The sequence below is a fragment of the Erpetoichthys calabaricus genome, chromosome 7 (genome assembly GCF_900747795.2).
Source record: "Erpetoichthys calabaricus chromosome 7, fErpCal1.3, whole genome shotgun sequence".
NCBI lineage: Eukaryota > Metazoa > Chordata > Cladistia > Polypteriformes > Polypteridae > Erpetoichthys > Erpetoichthys calabaricus.
In genome coordinates, this window is record NC_041400.2 from 68157457 (window position 1) to 68179126 (window position 21670).

At 36.7% G+C, this 21670-nt stretch overlaps 1 protein-coding gene across 1 annotated transcript in view; it reads left to right on the forward strand.

Moving 5' to 3' along the window:
• LOC114654272 (acetyl-coenzyme A thioesterase) overlaps window positions 1–20888 on the forward strand; it is a 176614-nt gene extending 155726 nt beyond the window's left edge. Inside the window, exons 11-16 of the mRNA XM_028804705.2 lie at window positions 2015–2098; window positions 7528–7661; window positions 10083–10211; window positions 10631–10757; window positions 19653–19798; window positions 19915–20888. Of these exons, the coding sequence (XP_028660538.1) occupies window positions 2015–2098; window positions 7528–7661; window positions 10083–10211; window positions 10631–10757; window positions 19653–19790 (612 nt within the window). The 3' untranslated portion in view covers window positions 19791–19798; window positions 19915–20888. The remainder of the gene's footprint in view (window positions 1–2014; window positions 2099–7527; window positions 7662–10082; window positions 10212–10630; window positions 10758–19652; window positions 19799–19914) is intronic.
• Window positions 20889–21670: the final 782 nt, after the last annotated feature.

Consider the following 21670-nt stretch of genomic DNA (forward strand, 5'->3'; position numbering starts at 1 on the left):
AAATAAATCAGCATTAAAGAAATGAAGAAAAACAGACTACAAATAAAACTCAAAGCCCCCTCCAAACAAGATGTCTTTGATCTTTGAACTCTTGTTTATTCTACCTTGCTCTCCTGCTGTGTGCACTGATTAAGCCTTAAGCTGTGGTACTTGTAGACTGGAATGCTCTCCCATCTGGCATGCATTCTTTAGAATTCTTTCATTCTTTCAAAATGTATGCTGTCTTATTGGTATATTATAATGCTGGATGCATTGGTCTCATTAATTAATTCATCCAATTTCTGATTTCTTTTTGAGTGTATAAGAGTTGGTGGAACTTACCACATATTTTTCTTTAGAAACTATAGATATTAACTGTCACATTTGTAGCATATTTTTATTTTGGTTTGAATTCCTTAGAATGTTTCTGCATGGTGAAAAATTCTATTAAATAAATATACAGCAATATTATTATTCTGTTCAATTTCTAGGATAACTTTTTCTGGTCAAGGTCAAACAAAGACTGGTACCTGTAATATTACACCAGCCATAAATGATATTGTGGGGTCCTCTCACACATCCACACTTGTACTGTGTTGGTGTAAACCCAGTTAGGAAGAACTTGATAGAAAGTTCAAGCAACCATCATAATCATTGTTATCAAGTACAGGGAGGGATAAGTGGCTACATGTTTTGATGGCAACCAGTCTCTCAAAGGGTTTTCATCTTTTAACTATCAATGAATTATGGGGTTTTGGAAAATCTGAGATGAAAAGGTCTACATTATTTATATATTGTAAGAAGAACGACCATAAGACATTGCAAAAGTTTGGGGCAGCTACCCATATAATCTTTCCCGGCTGCAAAATTGTTGACAAAGCACAGACATGTTCATACAACAGAGTCCAAAACAGAACTCCCTAACTGGGAGCAAGATGGCGGCTTTAAAGGTCAGTGGAGGAAGTGATGTCATCAGGACTGGAACCGGAAGTGACATCGTTGACTGCCCCTGAGCCGGGTGGGATTTCCCTAGAATGATCTGTAAAAGATCGACTGGGAGAATTAGTGCACTTTGCCACCCCCTGGTCCAGCGTGGAATTACATGTACTCAAGCCCTTTAGTGGTCTCCTAAACACGCGTGTGTGACAATATATAAAAGTCAATGTATGTGTGTATGTACAGTATGTATGTTCCAGCATCACTTCCGAACGGCTGGAGCAATTTTCATGAAACTTGATACACATGTTTCTCATTGGTCAACTAAAAATACTGTAGGGTGGAATCAGCTCTAACCCACCCCCTTCTGGGTAGGGTGCAGGGTGATCTTGCAGTCTTATATGCATGTTATCATCCAGTTGACACTTGGAACGACCACCGGAGGGCGAACTGGAGGTGACTGCCAGCATTCTTTATGTTTGAGCACCACCCGCAGCCTGTTGCTTTTGAAATTAAATAGAGTTGTCCGGTTCTGAGCATCAACTGGATGATAGCATACATACAAGACCGCAAGACAAGCACATTAGTAAATCTTCATTGTATGTTAATTTATTTTTATTTTTAAAGTTGTGTGTTTTTTATTATATTTTTCTCAAACAACTAAAAAAAAAAACAGCTTTATTTTCCTCCCGGGCAAAACTGGGTATTTCAGCTAGTAACTAATAATATGAAGTTGTCTCCTCTGAGTTCATTCGGTTAAGATATCTCTTAATATTTTTTGGCGTTCTGAGTTCACTCTGTTGGAATTTGGATTACACATGTCCTAGAATTAATGAAGATTACTGGCCAATGCATCCAATTCTTCTAGTTTCCATTAGGAAAAAGGAGATGTAACTGCACTCTTCATGTGTATTTGCAGTTGAACAACAGTGGTTGATGTTAGTATATGTAGACTTCCATTGCAGGTGCTGTGTCAGGATTTGATTTGCTGAATGTGATTGCTGAGTAAGCGCATTTCAGTAATTGACTAGAAATGCTACATTGTTGTAGTTTTATTTTGGAAAGTGTTACAGAATGTGTTTCCTTCTCTTTCTAACAGGCATATTTAAGCTATAATAATATTGCTGCTCTTACTGTATTGGCAGGAAGAATTGGATGGGAAATAAACATTTCACAGCCTAAGGTAAGAAATTCACCTTCACACACTACCAGCAATGGGTTCAAAAATGCATGAATAGATGGACACTTAAAACTTTGCGGTCCCTTTACCATATATAGGTTAACAGGTGATTACAGACGGAATACAGGTTAAGCATTGCGTGGCATCGAGGCACTGCATAAAATGTTGTTTACATGACATAAAATTGTGTTTTATTGTCATATGTTGCATCAAGTTCACTTCAAGTTCATGCCATTTGCACACGTACTGTATACAGCTTAATATTAAAATAAAGTTTCTTGTCAGCTTGGTGTTAGTTCCTATTAACCTATTTGCAGAAATTGCACAGTATCCTGTAATTTTCTTAGGCAATCTTCTGGCCTCCTCTAGAGGATTACAAAATTGTGAAGAAAAGGGCACCTTCTTAGAAGCAGAAAAATGGCATACATGTCCATATGAATGTGCCTAGGACTCCTAATTTATGATAGGAGTAGGCTAAGGTCAGGGGTATCAACAGACTGGATTAGTAGATTTTGCCTACAGCTATTATTTTTTTGAACTTCAGCAAGGCTGAATATTCCATCTAAATCAGCTGTGATTTTTGTGGTCAGCATTTTAAGGAGAGTAGTTCCGGCATTCGGTTTTCCCATAGTAGATGACATGATCATAAGGGATTCAAAGGCATTGTCTAGGAGGCCAAGAGGTTTGAATGTCTTCTCAGTCTGACAGGACAATCCTAATTTACCTGAGGTGCCAAAACACTTTAATGTCAGCATTTTGTATTTGAAGTGATATGATTATTTTTTAAATTTTACATGCAGGGATTCATTCCATTTTTCTTAGATATGTCAAGTAATAGAAAATCTAGCAAGCAGACATTCTGTTGTTACTGTTAAAATTCTCTGAGACAAATCACAATTCAGAATTGCATGCCTAAGCAATGAAAATATTTTTATTTATTGTATCTGTGCTTCAAACAACAGAAATGACAAAAAGCTACATTTTATAAATGTTTATTTATATATCAATGGGATGTATGATTTTATTGAAATATATCCTCCCCTCTGGTTTAATTTAATTCAGTTTGTTTTGTGCAAATAGTTGTTTTGTGCTACCCTCTTATTCTTCTTGCTGCTTCAGTTTTTTCCCAGCATAGTCTCACATACCCATGGTCACTGCAAGACAGCAAAGGCAAAACTAATGAATACTCGCCTGACTCTCACTCTTTCAGTGAGCGTTGTACTGCCAAATACACTAACATGCAGGGGGCTAAAAAATAAAGATGGTCAAGGTACAACCTAACAACTGTAAAAATCATTTCTTTGCAAACAGCGGTAAAACTAGGTTTGATAAATAAGGTCTGGCAGGAGATCCAAAATCTTCATACCTTGTGCAAAAGCAAATAAGCACATCACTATTGTTCAGATTGGATTGTTACTTTTTATTTTTAATTTGTTCATTGTACAATGCTGACCCCTGGTGGTCATTTTTTAGAAAGTCAGTTCCTTATGTCAAGAATTTGATGTTTTCAAATTTTTGAGATAATACGTTTCCTCTTCAAACACACAACACCAGAAATTTCTTAAATATCCAATGAACAGTTGTCTTTTGATCCCCTGTGTGGATGCAAAAGTCTGGTTAATATGCAAGCACAGAACCTTGTTGATCCTACACATACATTATGTCAGGGATATAAGCAAAACTGATGGGCTAAAATACTTATAAATCCCACTTCATAATCAACTTAACTTTTTTATTTAGGGCTCAAGGTATGAATCTGGAAAAGAAAGCTTTCTCCACAAGTGAGAATTCCTCCCCTGGTATCGTACATTTATAATTTACAGACTGATCTCTTACTGTCCATCTTTAAAGCAGTCATGCTCCTGTTTACACTTTTTGTGCTAACACTTCAGAGTAAGCTTTTTATTTCAGTTAATTAATCAGTTAGGTTTTTTTGTTATTTTCTGTTTTATGCTTGTTGGCCTTGGAGTACATGTTATATTTGAACTAAGTAACAAACATTTTCTAAATACAGAAGGGTAATAAAAGTGAATGTTCACTGCAAAGCACAATCCTTGGTTTTGTATAGTCAATGTAATTAGATTCAGATTAAATTTAGTAAACAAACTGACTAATTCAGGAAGGTGACTAAGGCCATTTTAATTTTTGAGATATCTATCACATGATGGTTTCTTTGAGTAGGTCTCAAAAATAATGATGAATTTTCTGTTAATTTGTTAATGATTTCACACAATTTCTTTCCTTGCAATTTTTAGAGTAAGAAACTACAATAATAAAATTTTCTGGAAAAGATTCTGCTACCAAGCATTCATAGGTCAATGGTAATGCGTTTGTTTCACTAAACCCTTTAGAGCCCTTTATGGGTAATCTGAGTTTCACTGCAACTCCTTCTCCAGCTGACCCTGAATAACTTACCTACCTGACTCTAACTGTCCACCTTCCTGACAAAGGAACTGGTGGGCACACGTAAATTTAACATCTTTATAGATGAGCAGCACGGTAGCACTGCTAGTTCATGGATTTAGCATTCTGGGTTTGAATGTCACACTTGGCCTTTCTCCCTGTTTCTGCTTCAGTTTTCCTCCCACATCTGCAAAGACAAGCAGGTTAGGCTAACTTGGCATCAAATCTCTGATTTCATGTGCAGCCCTTAACTGGTAGAACGAGCTGTCCAATGTGTTTAAGAAATGTTTGAAGACTGTTTTGTTCTATGTCTTATTGATAAAGGCTTTGGAAACTTCTTATAGCTATGGAAAGATCAACTAGTTTTGCATACCATTTGGTTTAAAGCTCTTTACTTGTGATAGTCAATTGAGAAACGTTGTTCTATAACACTTGCTTCAAAGTAGTCCTCAGACTAACATTTACTTGATTATGTTGTCCTCTTTTGTAAGTCATGCTGGATAAAAGAATGTACTAATAAATGTAAATGAAAATGCTTAAACTGAAATAAATCTTCTTTTATAGCTCATACTTCTCAGTCTTGGAATCAGCCTAGTCATTCTCCTTTAGAATTTCTCTAGTGCTGCTATACCTTTTTTTTTAAATATGGAGACCACATCTTTACACAATTGAGGAAAAACACATTCAGGTCATTCCATAAGTTCAGTAAGATAACATAATGAGGACCACTCATTCCATAAAAAATACATATATCTATAATGCTACCATTTCCTATATGCCATGCTAGTGCACTGTCACCATCATCTGAGCACAGGCAGTAAATCACAAAAATATATACCTTAATAGAATAAAGCCTCTCATTTTCTTGACATTTGTACTAGCACATGATGTGCTTGTAGTATTTAGCTGCATCACGTCAAAGCTAAAAATGAATAAATATTAGTGAGTGATAACACATTCAGTAGACCTTCATGATGAGAGACTGATTTTCTGAGGCATAATCTCTCTCACACCAGTGTGCAGTAAAACTTGAGCTTTGGTGCTTCTTTTCTCTGAGTACGCATGTGCAACAATGCATTACCTGAAATGTGTGAGCTTGGAGCAGGGTGAATGAGGCAACTAAAGATAATTGGCTCAAGGTGGGTTTGAGCAAAACCCTAGTTAAAATGACACTGAGCAAAAAAATCTCCCTCCCATTACCCCTTAAAGAAAAAATGACCTTTGTGTTTTTTTATTTTCTTGTTTAGGTGGATTTCATGTCTCTATTCCACAGAATTCTAAACATCAAGTTTTTTGTGGCTAGACCAGAATATTAAATGTGTTGTCCTTAAGGTACAATGGTACGGATATATCCAAATAACAATACATAATGGTTTTCTGTATATCTCTACATTACATAAATGCATGGTTTTAAAATGATTGAAGAGAATATAGTAACTGCAGTTGCTTATCTTGTCACCTGAACATGTCCTATTAGGTGACTAGAAATTGCAGGGTATGTCAAATCAGACAACTGCATAATGACTTTACAGGACAGTTTCCAAAGTATTGCAAGCTTACCCCTTTTACTGAAAGCCAATAATATGCTACATGACGGACCAATTGCCCATGTGAAAGCTTTATTGGTGTAAGGAATTCTGTCACTGCCCTTTCATTTCTTTTTTACTGTTCATGGTATGTAAAACAAATAACATCAGACTGATGAGCCTCTCTTAAGATCTAAAACACTTGTGTTCCTTATTTCTCGTAGCTGAATTATATGCATTGTATTTCTGAGTTAGTGCTAATTTGTTGTTAGTTCTCCCATGCACACAATACAACCACTTCAACTTAAGATAAAAATCAAACCTGCCAACTGCCTCTGACTCACTAAGATTTACTTAATTGAAGTCTGCGAGTGAAAATTGCTTTTAAAGTTGTGTAATGTGACATGCTCTTTTTGTTCTTTTGCTCCTGAAGCCATGTTGTTTGACTCAAGTAGAAGCCAGGTAATGTGATTTAGAGCCCACATGTACTTTGCTGCTGAATCCTTTACTAGCCGGAAGAGCCAAATAATACTGAAGACAACATATAGTAGCCTTATTAGGACAGAAATAGCATTGTCCACAGGTGTTTTATCTATGAAAATTTTGTTTTCACCATGTTTAGTATAGTCTGCAAGTTGCAGTAAATCTGCATGTGCATAACAGTTTCACAAACTGGGCAGATGAATTGATGATATTGGTCACAAAAATTTGCAATGTTAATGCACTTTATTCTTCCAGTAGTATGGTTGAGAATGGATCTGGTTTAGCAGAAGTCATAGACCTGTCACCCCAGGTAATAGGCTCTTAGTAGTACAATTATAACAATCTGCCTGTTAAAAAAACATGATAGCTGCCATGCAACCTAGAAATTTACAAAGCTAAACTTCCACTCCCAGGAATTCCGTATGCATCCTCTACAATCCCTGCGCCATACAGTATCACACACAGTGTCTCACACACATTACGAGACAGTTTATGGGCCTGAATAAGTGTGAATGTCTGCAGGACTGGGGGTTGGCTCTGTCAGATAATGCATTCTCTGTTTCCTCCTCAGCTGTAGAACATCAGAAGGAAGTCCCTCCTGACAACCTAAATTCTGGTCCCAATGCTCCTGACTTCACTTCCTGTCCCAACTCTACTGACCTTACTTCCACCATTTTGTTCACTACCATTCAGTTCTGTATCGAGCTCAGTCTGAAGATATTGTTTTGCATTTCAATTGCTTATTTTTGCAAGTATACAGGGTGGCTACCCCAAATCTTCTTTGTTCTCTTTGTGATTTCTTCATAAAAGCATAATAGAATGAAACTCTAGGAATACCTCCTGCATGTTAATGCATCTGTATGCTGACTATTGTGCTTAGAAAAGGAGTGCTTTCTAAACATAACATTAAGCAATTTTAATTGGGCTTCTGCATTTATTAATCTATTTGAAATAGTTTAAATATATTTTAAAACATCCAGCAATGATGGTTACTGATGTAAAAATATTTGTTTTTTTCAGATACGAACATACATGCATGAAGAATATGATTCCCTGTCAGTAAAGGTGGAAATGGATGTGAATGTTTTGGCCAAAAAATCCTTTTATATGTTGTCAGACCTGAGCATTCGACCTAAGTGGGACAAGCATTATTTGTAAGTGTATTATTACAGAGTGAAGAATATCATTTGGGTGGAAAGCTTGATGAAAGAGGGTTGCCAGAACTGTACCTGTTGGGCTGCAATGACAGAAGCTTTCTAGTCCAACTGATCAGTTACTGTTTGTACTTTAAAATAAGATTGCTGCTTCATTTAGAAGTGTCTTGTGTAGCAGTGCATAGACCTCTAATAAAATTACAGCAAATATTAGTCTGGTCATTGAGAGGAATTAATTTTTGCCTTGACTCTACCACTTCTTTCTGAAAACCTCAGGTTGAATAGTACATTTCTTTTTTGGTAAACTAGGCTGTCTGGATGAAATATAACATAATCTAGTTCAGGGTTGTGGGAGATCAGAGTCTTCTTTATGAGTCCCAGTTTTATGTGAAGAGGAGGCAAAAATATCTTTGCCGGGTTGACAAGCGATTCATGTGCCACATTTTTCTGTCCTGGAACTAACTTTTTACGGAGCGGCCAGTTCTGTCGAGAATAGAGCAACTCTTTGGGATGGCTGTCCCATTCACAGATGAAACAACAGTACTTTGTATAGCCGAGCTGCAGTCCTAGTAACAGAGCAACGACTTTAAAATCTCCACAGATATTCCAGTTGTACCTGCTATACTGGGCATACTTCAGCAACAGGTCTATATTCTCATACATTTCTTTCATGTGTGCTGCATAGCCAACAGGTACTGAAGAATAAACGTTGCCATTGTGTAGTAGAACAATTTTCAGGCTTAACATTGAAAGAATTAATGAAGAGACGCCACTCTTCCGGGTTGTGATCACAACCCAAGGCCGAGAACAATCCTTCAATGTCACAACAGAAACAGAGACTGTCGACTCGAAACACAGAAATTTTTGTACCTGGTGACAGCAAACACCATTCCTGAAGTCTCGAACACAGCAGTCCGGCTTTTGCTTTTGACAGACCCAAATCTCTGACCAAATCGTTCAATTTGGACTGTGTTATCAGATGTGGATTGCCTGATGAGCATGGTTCAAAATCCAGGTGAATGTCACTGTCAGTACCCTGCATTGCAGTTTCTTCATCTGGTTCGTCTAAGGTCCAATCCTCTGGTGGTTTCGGAATTGGAAGACTGTCGTCATGTGGCACAGGTCTCATTGCTGAAGGCAGATTGGGATATTGAATTGACTTCTTGTTTTTGGCAGAGAAACCAGACACATTAGTCAAACAGAAGTAACAGTCCGTCACATGGTCTATCTGTTCTCGCCATATCATCAGAACAGCAAACGGCATCGTCTTTCGAGTGCCTCTGAGCCAGGCTGTCAGACTGACAGCACATGTTGCACAGCAAATGTGAGGTGGCCATTCCTTGTCTTGATCACCAATTTTGCAGCTGAAATACAGATGATAAGCTTTCTTCACAAGAGCAGTCATCCAACGTCTCTGAGGCGCAAGTATATATTTGCCACAAATATAGCAGAATGTATCGCGGCTGTTTATGACATTGAAGAGACGTATTGCCCGACACCAAAACGTCTATAGCATCAAGCTGACTTACTATTATATTGCTACAGATACTATACTTTACTATACTGATACTATACATACACACTGACTATCTATATTAACTGAATGAGCAGGACCAGTGTATGCAAGCCACCTTTATAGCATGCTGAGACAGCGTCAGGCTCGTTCAGACCTGCCCAAGCATGCCCAGGATGTCAACTTCCACAGAACAGCTTCCAACCTGGCCTGATTCCATGCCTGGACATGCCCAGGCTACACAAACCATTGTTGATAAGTCACTTACGGGAGCGAAAATGTTTGGATACAAATATAAGAAAAAATCATGACAAAAGTGAAGATTTCTCTGAAACAGTATGTGATGGGTACATTTTGATGTGATATTTGTGATCACCACCCAAAAATCTATAAGAAACACCCAACAGCGTTCAAGAAGGAAAAACTTTGTTGTGTAGTGTTATCTAAGTAAGAATTTCATTTTACACAGTGCAATACTCTTACCAGTACTACTTACAAAGGGTGAATTTAGTACTGCCAATTAACCTAACATAAACGTCTTTAGGTTGGTAAAAGAAAATACACACAGACATGGAGAGAAAATCCACACAAACATTGACTAGAATCAGGATTAGAATCTAGGATTCCAGAACCATAAGGCAACACAGGTAGCCAAAATGTCACCCTCTAGCCCAAATACAGTGCCACAATTCTGAACATAATATAGATTCTACAGTAACTTTTTTGTGAAAAACAAAATCACGAAATGATGGATTCTTTACAGGTCTAAATTATCCATTACATTTTATTGTCTTCAATGAAGTCTGCAGCCGATGCAGTGCTCTAGCACTGAAACAGGACAGGCCTGGATCAACAAGGGTATTCACGGCAAATTAAAAATAGAATGTCAAATTTCTTTTTCTTTTCAGGGACTGTAAAGAAGTTGAATCAGTTGGCAAAGATGATCGACTTTATCATATTAAATGTCAAGAAGTCAACAAGGAAAAAGCCAGAGACTTTGTAGTGCTTATGTCATGCAGACAGCCATCTAAAGCAGGGTTTGTATCAAGTAGCTAAGCCTTTCACTTTAATATGTGTTGACATGACTCAGTGGAATTGAGATGGCAATTACAGACTAGGAATATTTTCTGCAGATCATTTTCAAGAGTGAAACAAGAGAATTCATTTGTATTATCCATGAAAAAAGTTTTGTGTAACACTTAAAACAAACAGTATGGGTTCTTTAACTCAGGTTATGCACACAGAATATTGCCAGGAGGATACATTAAATAAATAGCCTTTCATATCCAACACAAAAATGTCACAATTTTGGCATGGATACATTTTATTTTCTGCTACCACTTAGTGTAACCTGTCCTTACAGTAACTAAAAGAAATAATGTGAGAAGCAACACTTTGGTTTAGGAGAGTGTTGTCTTTAGTGTTTTCTTACTGTTGCCATTTTTGACTGCTACAGGGAATCCTACATTATAGCATTAAGGTCAGTCATTGTGGCTTCAGTTCCCCCTGATCCGGGATACACAAGAAGTGAAATTCTCTGTGCAGGCTTTGTTATTGATGGTGGTGCCAATGATCATTGTAAAGTAAGTGTCTCTATTTCTATCTAAAGTTAAGAATTTTCTTCAAAAACTGCTTGAGCTTTGTTTTTCTTCTCTCTATTAACACCTACATCTGTTTATAACACTTATTTACTAATTTTGTTTTAATCTTCCAAGGCGATGTTTTTTGTCTAATGAAACCAGTAGTCTTTCCAGAGTTTCTGTAATGATACTGTTTGCAACAAAGGCAACAGGAAGCAGATGAATTATACTGAATAAAAATACACACCAGAATTTTTTTTTAGAAATCAGGCTCAAAAGAGAAAACTAAAGGAAATTTGATTTTAATTTAATCAAGTGAATGAACTTGCTTAAGATGTGCATTAATAAGTAACCTCAAGTGCTAAGAATGCCGGACAGGGAAATTAATATAATGCCACAGTGTTTTATAAGCTGCAATCAGGCGGCACTTGTACAGGGGCTAAGTAACGCTCTTAGCAATCATCCTCTGACGCACCTACAGTGTATCTGCTTTTTGTATTTATAATGAATGATATATTAATGGTAATTTTATGCCACTTTCAATGTGCCAGTAAACTGGTATGCCAGTCCACTTCAAGCTAGAAAGGTAATTGCTGGCATATTCTCTGATGTTTTATAATGTCTATATTCAACAATAAAGACTGCCTTTATCCCAAGTTATAGTGCATTCAAGCCTTCAAACAGCAGAAGCTTACTGCTATATTTCTATACACTAGCTTATGGGAGCTCGTTGAACTAATGCCTTGCTGATTGGGCCTGGAAAGGCTCCAGCCCTTTATTTTTTCAGTTGGATAAAGCAGGTTTAAGAATTTTATATTGCCATACTATGGCTTATTCTGCTAGTCATTTCATTTTTACTTCCCAGTAAATGACAAACTATTGTATCTCATGTTTTATGTGGTCCTAATCCTAGCAATTTATGAATAACAAGTACCCATAGACTAGCAAAGATTAAAACAAAGATTTCATAGGCCACATAATGTTTTGGGTTCATATTCAGATGTAGTCCTTTCTTTACAGTTTTCTACACGTTATTCTATTAGCAAAGGTTGAGTAGGAATATTCCATGTTAGTGATATCAGTGATAACAGATGCCAAGACATTGACAGGCCCTTATAAGATTCTGACAATTAGAAAGGAGTTGCCTCTGTCAGTGCTGATGTTCATCATCATGGCAGAGTGGAAGGTGAAATAGCACTAAGTGATTTCTTGATTCGATATTTAAAAAAAAATAAGTACACAAAAGTCAATATTGTGATGTTCAGTACTTTTATCTGATTTTCCACAACTTCTTATGAACATTAAATACATTCTGAAAAATCTGACTCTGCCCATATTGCCTGGTGGTGGTGGTGGGTATGTGAAAATAAAATGGAGGATCCAAACAGGAAGAACAAATAGGGTTATCTCTGCTGTTTCGAAATGGTTTAGTTGGATTATACTGCAGGAATTATAACATCTAAAGTTAATATTCATTATTGAATATGAACAGGTCACCCATACACCTGCTGTACTTGCAACGTGTTCTCCAGACTCCCTAGAAAAACGGACCCCTTCTAAGCAGAGTTCCGTAAAATATACTCCATTCCGTTGCATACTGTTGGCAGGTAGATGGATATAAAAGCTGAAATCACTTATTATATTGCAGAACAGTTTTGCCTGCTTAACTCATGCCCTAAAAGTACTTCTTGTTTTTTGTCAGTGGTTAGAAAACTACACTAACTAACCCCTAATTCACATCAAAGCAATACATAAGCACACACAAGCACTCATCCATCTATTTCACACTGTCTCCACTTTGTATTAAAATGCTATAAATGGAGATAAAAACAGCAGCCTTTGAAATTTTCCTTTGTGTAAATTATTCAATTTTTGTGTATCAGTTAAGGGAGAAAATTGCATTATTGGCCATATTAGTTTCATGTTAAAGTTGAAGTTTTTGTTTAGCAACAGAACTGAGCTTCCAAAATACAATAGATTTAGATATTCCACAAGAAGTGCATTCATTTGCATTAACATTTATAAACACATTGTCCTGGTGATCTTTTAATTTCTTAAGGTTATTATAAGTTAGGGGAAGTTGTTTTTTACCAGAAGTCAGTAATAAGAAAATTAAGTATCAATTAAAATAAAAATAGGAGTGCTTTTTATAATATGCTTTCTGAGCATTTTGTAAGAGGGAAAAAGCAAATTATGCTATTTAGTTGCTGTATTTTTATAATTGTATATTCTTTCTTCAGTTACATGTTTTATTCCCTATTATGTTCTTAGATTTAAGGAAAAACACTGTTAATCAATTACTTTGTTTAGAATACTTTTCTGTTTACTAGTTTCTAGATTTGATTGACTGGTGAGAAATGGAAAAAGGGATAGGGTAACGAGAGATTGGAAAGAAAGATGGCAAGAAAGGTTAAATTAAAACCAGCAGCAGTGTTTCTGTTGTAGATACTAGGTAGCACCCCAGAGCCCCAAACACCAGACAAAACTCAGCCGAACTCAATTTCAAGGTTAAATAAAAATATATTTATTTTACAAGAGTTCCTTCTGAGGGTTTAATTCAGTCCAGCACCCCGTAATATACAGCACCTCTGTCTCTTTCTACTTCTTCTGTGTGAGGATTGTGCACCACCTTCCAACTCTGACTCCATGATGCAGAACAGGTGGCTTCCTTTTGTGGTTGACGTTGAAGAGGGTCCGGTGTCATGTCGTGGCATGACAGAAGCCCTTCCAGAGTTGTAGGGAAGTTTCCCAAAAAAGGAGGGTTCATTCTTCATAGCTCCCCCATGCAGCACATAGGGACCCTGACAAGGTTTCCATTCTGCAGTTTAAGTACCAGACAACCCTGTCAGAGGTTAACTGATACTCCTCATGTTGGGGGGCGAACTGTTCATAAAATCCTGTTGTCCTTGTCCATCCATTATCTATTCTTCCCAACTGGGAGGGTAACCCACAATCTTCCCAGCCAGGATACGCCATCATCCACCATTCAGTTCTCAATAATGCCTCACAGAAACTTCACTGGCCAAGTCAGGCCTCTTTTGCCTACCTGGAAAATACCTGCATTCCGTGGGCTGAATTCCCAATTAAATTGCCTCCCTCGGACTAAAATCAATGTTAGTCCCAAAATATCCTTAATATCTTAAATATGACAAATGCTCCACCAGACGAGTGTAACTATAAAGTTCAGCAGGTGCAAAGATAGGCTAACAAAGGGATCTAACCCTAACCCTAATACTGCCCCTAGCCCTTAAAGGAAGAATTATTTACAAAACTAGGGGGCTTCACCCCCTGCTCGCTTCGCTCGCCAACCCCCGTGTTTGGTTTTCCGGATACACACTTTTAAGATTTTTTTTTCTTTGACTTGTTGCTATTTCATTAGTTTCACTTTTATTTCAGAACTTCTGTAAAAACAATAGTTGTAATCTTGCGAGTCCCAATATGCTGAATCTTTTTAATGAGGTCAGGATAGGTTTCTCTATTTGGAATTTCAGCACAGACAAAATGATCTACATCATCAGCAGTTAATAATTTTTTTTTACAAAGTGAAAAACTAAGTAGAGTTCTGCATTGGACTCCTGTCTGTAAAGTCGTGCTATTTTCCTCTCACAGTTCCAAAAGTACATGGGGTTACCAAGGTGATACCCCAGTTCTTGTCTAGGTTTTTGTACAAGGGCTAGACAGAACATTTTTGACTCCTGGGGTAAATGTAGCTTTTTAAATAAGCAGACAGATAAATATATATACATGAACAAAGTAACCAATAAATGCATGTGCGGTAAACTCTGTATTTGAAATTCTCAAGATTCTTTATTTGTCACATGCATAGTTATACAGGACAACACGCAGTGAAATGCATCCTGATCCGCTTATCAAAAACTGTGCAAAGTTAGAAGAATATCAGTTAGATTAGCAAAAAGTCATAGATTGAAAGGTAACAGTATAGTAGAACATAATAAATAAGTAGAATTATGTGAATAAAGTAGAATTAAGTGTTAAGGTGCAATAGTGTAGTAATTATTGTGCAAAACCAAAGTTAGACTGGTGCATAGTTAAATGAGGCAGTTTGTTTGTTTGCGCTACTGCGATCTTTACTTTTTTTTTATATTTTCTAATTTTCCTACTTTCATAACCTTTAACTTTCTCCACATGTGTATAGCGCCGTTTTTTTTTTTTTTTTTTTGAGCCTTTCTAATTTCCCTGGTTTCATAGTCTCTAACCTGCTCTGCATGTGTTTAGCGCCAATATTTGTAAACGTCTTTATGAAGTTCTACTTTCTTTTACTCATTGTCTTTTAATTCTGAGCCGGATTGGACATGCTTTGTTTTCAATTCCACTTGTTCCAGGCTGATAATTACTTTCCTTATTTTCTGAATTTGCACCTTGATTATTCTTTTTTGCTCTTTTTTCTGTCCAACGCATTTGAGTCTCTTTTCTCCACGCTGCTCTCTTCTTCATTTAGATGTCGACATTTAATTTATAATGTACTGTCCTTATACGCTTTATATGCGCTGAGAGCCCTGGATCTGTGTGTGCTCAAATCCTTCACAAGACTGAATGTTTTGCTGCCTATTGTCCTATTTGGTCTCGTGGGTCTTTAAAATGTCTTACGAGATTATCACGTATCATAGCCTTGCATTTGCTTTCCATTCCAGGATTTTCTTTTATATATAGACAGATACCAAAAATGTAACAAAAGTTCCATGGAGCTATCGGAAGCTTTAAAGGAGTTACTTAAAAGGCAATTCACAGCGAACATGTCCCAAAAAACACAATCCAGAAATCAATTCCAAGAGAGAACAAAATAATTTAAAAAAAAAGCAAACAGACGATCCGACCATAAACAGTAATACACTCCAAAAGGCCTCACAATGATTTCTACTGTACTGTCTTTATAGGGCTGGGAGCAGTTCCTAAACAGAGATGGACTGGGATTCCACCCAGGAAGAAAATGGAACATACTCATATTTAAAGACACAGTACAGCAATGCTTAACCACATTCAAAACCAAAAAAATAACATTAAAACGTGAAAAATAATAACTTAAAACAAAAACAATAATAAAACGTAAAATACATAGAACTTCATCTCGATACATTACAGGTATGGAGTTGGGCCGATTTAGCCCAGTATCAGAGGATGAAGTAATTCAGGATTCAGTGTTTGTATACAATGTGTCAAATTCCCCATTGCCATTTGAAATTATATGTGAACCTCTTGCTTGCCAGGATGTCACAGCTGAACAATTTGCTCCTGTCTTATAGTGGTGTTTTCAGTAATATCCTTACAGATTTTAGCATGACAGATATTATCAAACATAAAAACACAACAAAGTCTGAGATGCCCATTCAGAAACAAGCCTATCTCACCTACAATACGCAAGGGGTGATTCAGTCCCATGTGGATGATATGCTAGCAAAAGGCATTATTGAAGTTAATCAAAGTTCCTGGATTTTACCTGTTATAATGGTGTGAAAAAATGATGGCACATGGCATTTATGTGTCAATTATAAAGGCCTAAACTACAGTAAATTAAAGACATACGTTCATTGCCCATGACTAATGACATATTTGATCCCCTCAGTATTTCTTCTTTGTTCATCTATGGACTATGAACCTGTCTTCAAGGTACTGGCAAGTAAAGACAGCATTGAAAGACAGGTATGACCACCTAAGAGTAGTCCATCTGAAACTATAACCCTCAAAGTGTAACTTTGCACAAGAGTAGGCAACATTTTTGGGAAACATTATATCAACAGCTGGGCTTCAGCCTGATAGCAGAGACATTAAGAAAGTTAGGAATTGGTCTATGCCTACAAACCTGACTGGGTTATGTTTCTCTTACAGGCATTTCATTTACTAAGATGTCATAGCCACTCCATGTTCTCATTCGGAAATGGACACCTTTTCCTTGAACTTGTGTGGAGCGGGAAGTATTTGGTTCCCTTCATCATGCATGGACCAACAGTCTCATTCTTGCATATTTAGATTTCACTCAAGAAGGGTCCCTTCTATTTACAAGTGCATCAAGCACAACCATTAGTTAGGCATTGTCCCAAATGAATGATTACTGCATGGAAAATGTCATTGCTTATGGTAGTCACATTTTAACACCTACAGAGAGTGGTCAATATATGACAGAGAGTTGTGTAGTCCTATAGTGTAGTCCATTCACCACTTCTATCAGTATCTCAAACGCCATCCTTTTTGTATTATCACTGACTACAAGCCTCTGTTAGGTTTGAGAAAAATGGCATTAGACTGCAATCTAAATGGTTGTAGAACCAGATGGCCTCTTGCAAAAGACCCATACAATTGGATATATCTGTACAATCATGGATTAAAATATGCAAATGCTGATTCTAAGTCACATGAGGAATTTATTACTACTGCTGCAGCACAGGAAATAAGTGTCATCCCCACTCATATACAGACTAATGAAGAGGAAAAAGAGAGAAAAAGATAATGAGAGAAGGGATGGCGTGTAAATAAAGGTCATAAGAAGGAAGTTGTGTTTTGTACGTGAAGTTTTATTAAGCCACATCACACTACTCAACAATTACAATATATAAAGTTTTAAAATTTCAAGCGACCCTTAAAGATTATTCTTTTCCATCAGTCCTGTAAAGTACTTAGTTATACTTCAGATAAAGAAGGATTCAAGAACTTTTTAAGAACACAAGATGTAAAATATTGTTGTTGTTTGGCCACAAATAGAGCACAGTACTATGCTGGTGAATGTTGGTGAATAAGTACTCACATATATCAGACATGCCATTACAGACATAAAAATCATATATATGCAATAAATTATTTTGAAATCAATACAAATGGAGTAAATAATAAAATATATATGTATAATAAACATACTGTCATGACCCTGTGGTTAATGAAAGAAAGCAAGTATTGGCCAGGTGAACCAAGTTTGTTGTCTTTAATTATTAACACTAAAACAAGAACGAAAGAGCAAATGAACATATGCAAAGCACACTCCCAATGTTCTTGCCTAGAGGGTTGCCATCTTCACCACCATGATGTTTTCACCCCAGGACACACCAGGATAACCTGCTGCCAACTATCAATAGCTTTTCTATTAATGCCTCATTAGTTGGCTACTTCTACCCTCCTTCTGTCTCTCTTGACACAGTTTTCCATTGACTTTCACCTGTCCAAATGAAAAAAGACCACTTCCTCTTTTTATCTGCAGGTCATTTGCATATGCAACCCAACTGGTAATCCGCTGATTTGTCCGTCAGCATTTTCTGAGCCACTCCATCTCTGAGCCTTAAATCTAGGAAGTTAGTCACAGTGCCCTTTATTTTTTATTATTATTATTATTAAATACTCCACTGGACATTACAATATATATACAATCTGCTACACATGAATTATGATCCACAATTAGGGCGGTAATTAATCAAGAGCTTTGCCGTTTCTTATTTGGAAATTGTCAAAGAGAGACAGAGAGAGTGCAAGCAATGTGTGCTGAGCTGGCAGTGATTAGCAGACACAGATTCCAGCAAAACAGGTAAGGACTTGAATGCAATATATACAGTTAAAACTTAAAAAGTAGTAGAGGAGATATAAAACAAAATGGCTGGAAAAATACTCTGCCTGCTTCTTTGTGGCACAGCTCTTCACGAAATTGGTAGATTTTTTGAAAAAATAAACCTATTTTTTTACTTTCTTATTTTATAATATTATATATTATGAGTTAAAGATGCTAAGATTTGCATTGGTGTGACAAGGATGGATAGGATTAGAAATGAGTACATTAGAGCGTCAGCTCAAGTTGGATGGTTGGACGATAAAGTCAGAGAGGCAAGATTGCGTTGGTTTGGACATGTGCAGAGCAGAGATGCTGAGTATATTGGGAGAAGGATGTTAAGGATAGAGCTGCCAGGAAAAAGGAAAAGAGGAAGGCCTAAGAGAAGGTTTATGGATGTGGTGAGAGAGGACATGCAGGTGATGGGTGTAACAGAACAAGATGCGGATGACAAAAAGATATGGAAGAAGATGATCTGCTGTGGTAACCCCTAACGTGAGCAGCCGAAAGAAGAAGATATATTATGAGAAAGTATACCAGGTTTTGGACTCTGCATGGAAAACATGTATATACATCTCTATATGGTGCTAATCTTCAATCTTTAAGGTATTTGGGAACATATTGAGATATATCGAAAATCACATTCTGGGTCAAAATGATAATATCAATTTAAGTCGATATCATCCAGCTCAACCTCTAGGCAATGGCAAACTCTATATTGTTAGTAAGTAATAGGAGAACAGATGAAGGATAATGGCAGTGGAATGAGCAACAGATAACCACTAGAGCTGCATCAAAGAGGTATTTGTGTATTATTTGTGGACATCTGCTATATTTTTGGTAGGACAGGATACCTTCCAATTACCCATGCTGGGGCACATTGATGCAAGGGGTACCTGAGTCCACTAAATGTAACACATAACTGTTCTTAAAAATTATAATGGGGATGACCTGGCCTGGCAAGTGATGTGAAGAAGAAGAATTTGTGGTGTGGTAATGAGATGGGAATTTGGGAAGCCATTCCACCAGATAGTCACAACGACTCATTCATGAAGGAGTGCCCAGAGAGGTATCAGGGTTTTGGTATCCTTTAGGTTATTGGTGTGCTTTTGTTGTTCCTTGTATCCTCCTTGTGTGCTATATTATAACAAATCCCCCTTATTTTTAAATTACTTAATTTTTCTTTGTGTTTATTCCGGCTTCTTTGATGGGTGAAGCATTACCATTTAACTTAAGTAACAGTTTAACGTAAGCTACAGAGGTACCCCTTTCCCAAAGGAGTCACTCTTGCAGTTGCTGTACTGGGGCTGCATTTCAATTTAACAATCCTATCCTTCTTTCTACCATCCTAACAGGTGTCCTATTATAACCAGGTGACGCCTGGAGTGCTACCATTTGTTGCTGGTACCCTGACAGGATGGTCAAAATCAGTGGAAGAAACTGCTTCATCGTGTATCAGATTTCTGGAAAGTGTTCAGAGTGTGGCATTTTGACATATATGGTAAATTAATTTTTGTAATGAATTCCATGACAACATTCTTTAATTAAGAGGATATATTGCAAATGAAATATAATTAACATAATATTTAACATGATTTTTTTTTTCTTTAAATGCAGGGCGGTCTTCTGTCATAACTCACAAACTGTACTTCTCCAACCATGCCACATCATGCAAGCCATTTGAAGATCACCCATCCATCTAAATGCTAAGTGGACTTTTACATTGTGGCCGAATGTATCATTTGCTATGTTGACTTTGATCCCACTCAAAACTTTCCTAATACAATTGGCCTACTGAGAAGTGCATATAAAGTGAGTTCAAGTCACTGTTCTGAAATCAATGGATGAGACATTAAAAACAGAACTGGAATGAATACAAATATCTATGAATTAAATTCAGACTGAGAACGTCTTTTAAGGAGAGTATTGGGATTGGAAAAGGAAGGTGATGGGGTATGGCTGAGGATCCCCTACTTTTTAAAGCATTTTTTCCTTGATTTAATATACTGTATTGTTCAAATATTGACTTGTCCTTTTCCAGAATTTAAAGGTGATTATTGAAGATTCAGTTGAGCAATGCTGCTTTACGGTTCCAAGATCAAAGGGTTCATTCCAGGCTTGTCCAGTACCTCAGTGGAGAATTTACTTCTTTCTGATTTTATGTCGATTTTTTTCTCCAGGTATGCTGGTTTTTCACACATCCCAAAATCGTGCATGTTAGGTTTATTTAAATTGTCTTATTGTGAATGTGTGCAAGTGCAACTGTGTTTGTTAACAAGGATTCTATCCTAGATTGTTTTTTGTTTGTTTCCAATGCTGCTGGGATATGTAATATGTAATAATATGTAATATAATAATAAATATAATATAATAATATAATGTAATATATATGTAATATATAATATGGCTCTTTTCAATATTGGAAAAAAGGGATAGATTTCAAAGATTCAGTTTTAAAAGTGACCATGAGCACTGAATAAACCAGGAATAAAAGGGAATAAGTAAAGGAATAAAAGGAAAAGTCATTATAATATTAGACTGTAAGAAACCAAGTTCATTTCATAAAAGCTCTTTTCTGACAATTTAATAAATCAGAGGATTTTAAAAGAAACTGTTGTCTAGTTGTTTGTTCAATAGCATAAAACAGCAAGCTAAAAAAGTCTTTTCAAGTGTAATGTTTTTACAATAGAATATAACCATAGAAGAACATCTGAATGCCTGAAAACACTTTGTAAATTATACTGAGGGACATGGGCTGTTTCACATCTAGTCAACTTCATTGTCATCCCATCTATATATAGGTGTACACTGATTGATATAGTGTCCATCCTGGACCTCAGTTGTATACTAAACACTGGGATAACACAAAGTGTACAGTATGTATTAATGCTTACTTTAGAAGAAAGCAGAAGAAGACAGCCCATCATCATCACCAGCAGCAACAGCAGAAGAAGAACAACTGGGCGAAATTGCAATTGATGCCAAATAGATTTGTTTGGAAGAAAGAATGGATGGAAGCACAGAAGCACAGATGTTAAATGTCTGTGGCAGATTGCAGCAGTGTGTGGTAGCTACTCTCTTGATTACCTTTTTCAATTTTTTTTCTGCAAGAATTAGTCTAAACAATAATGTAGTTACAAAATAGAAGCCATTTAAGTATCTAATGCTCTTTTAACTGGAACTTTCTTGAGTAACCTGGATAAAAAACAAAAAAAAAATCATGTTATAGAAACCCGTAGCTCTCCTGCTGCATTATCTGTTATCGTGCAGTCAGTTTGAAAAACGTTGATTTACTCCTGCAAATTCACTCTCTCTGGCCTGTTAATCTCTGCCTTGATCTAAGACTTAAATCTTTTGATTCTGGTTGTCCTTT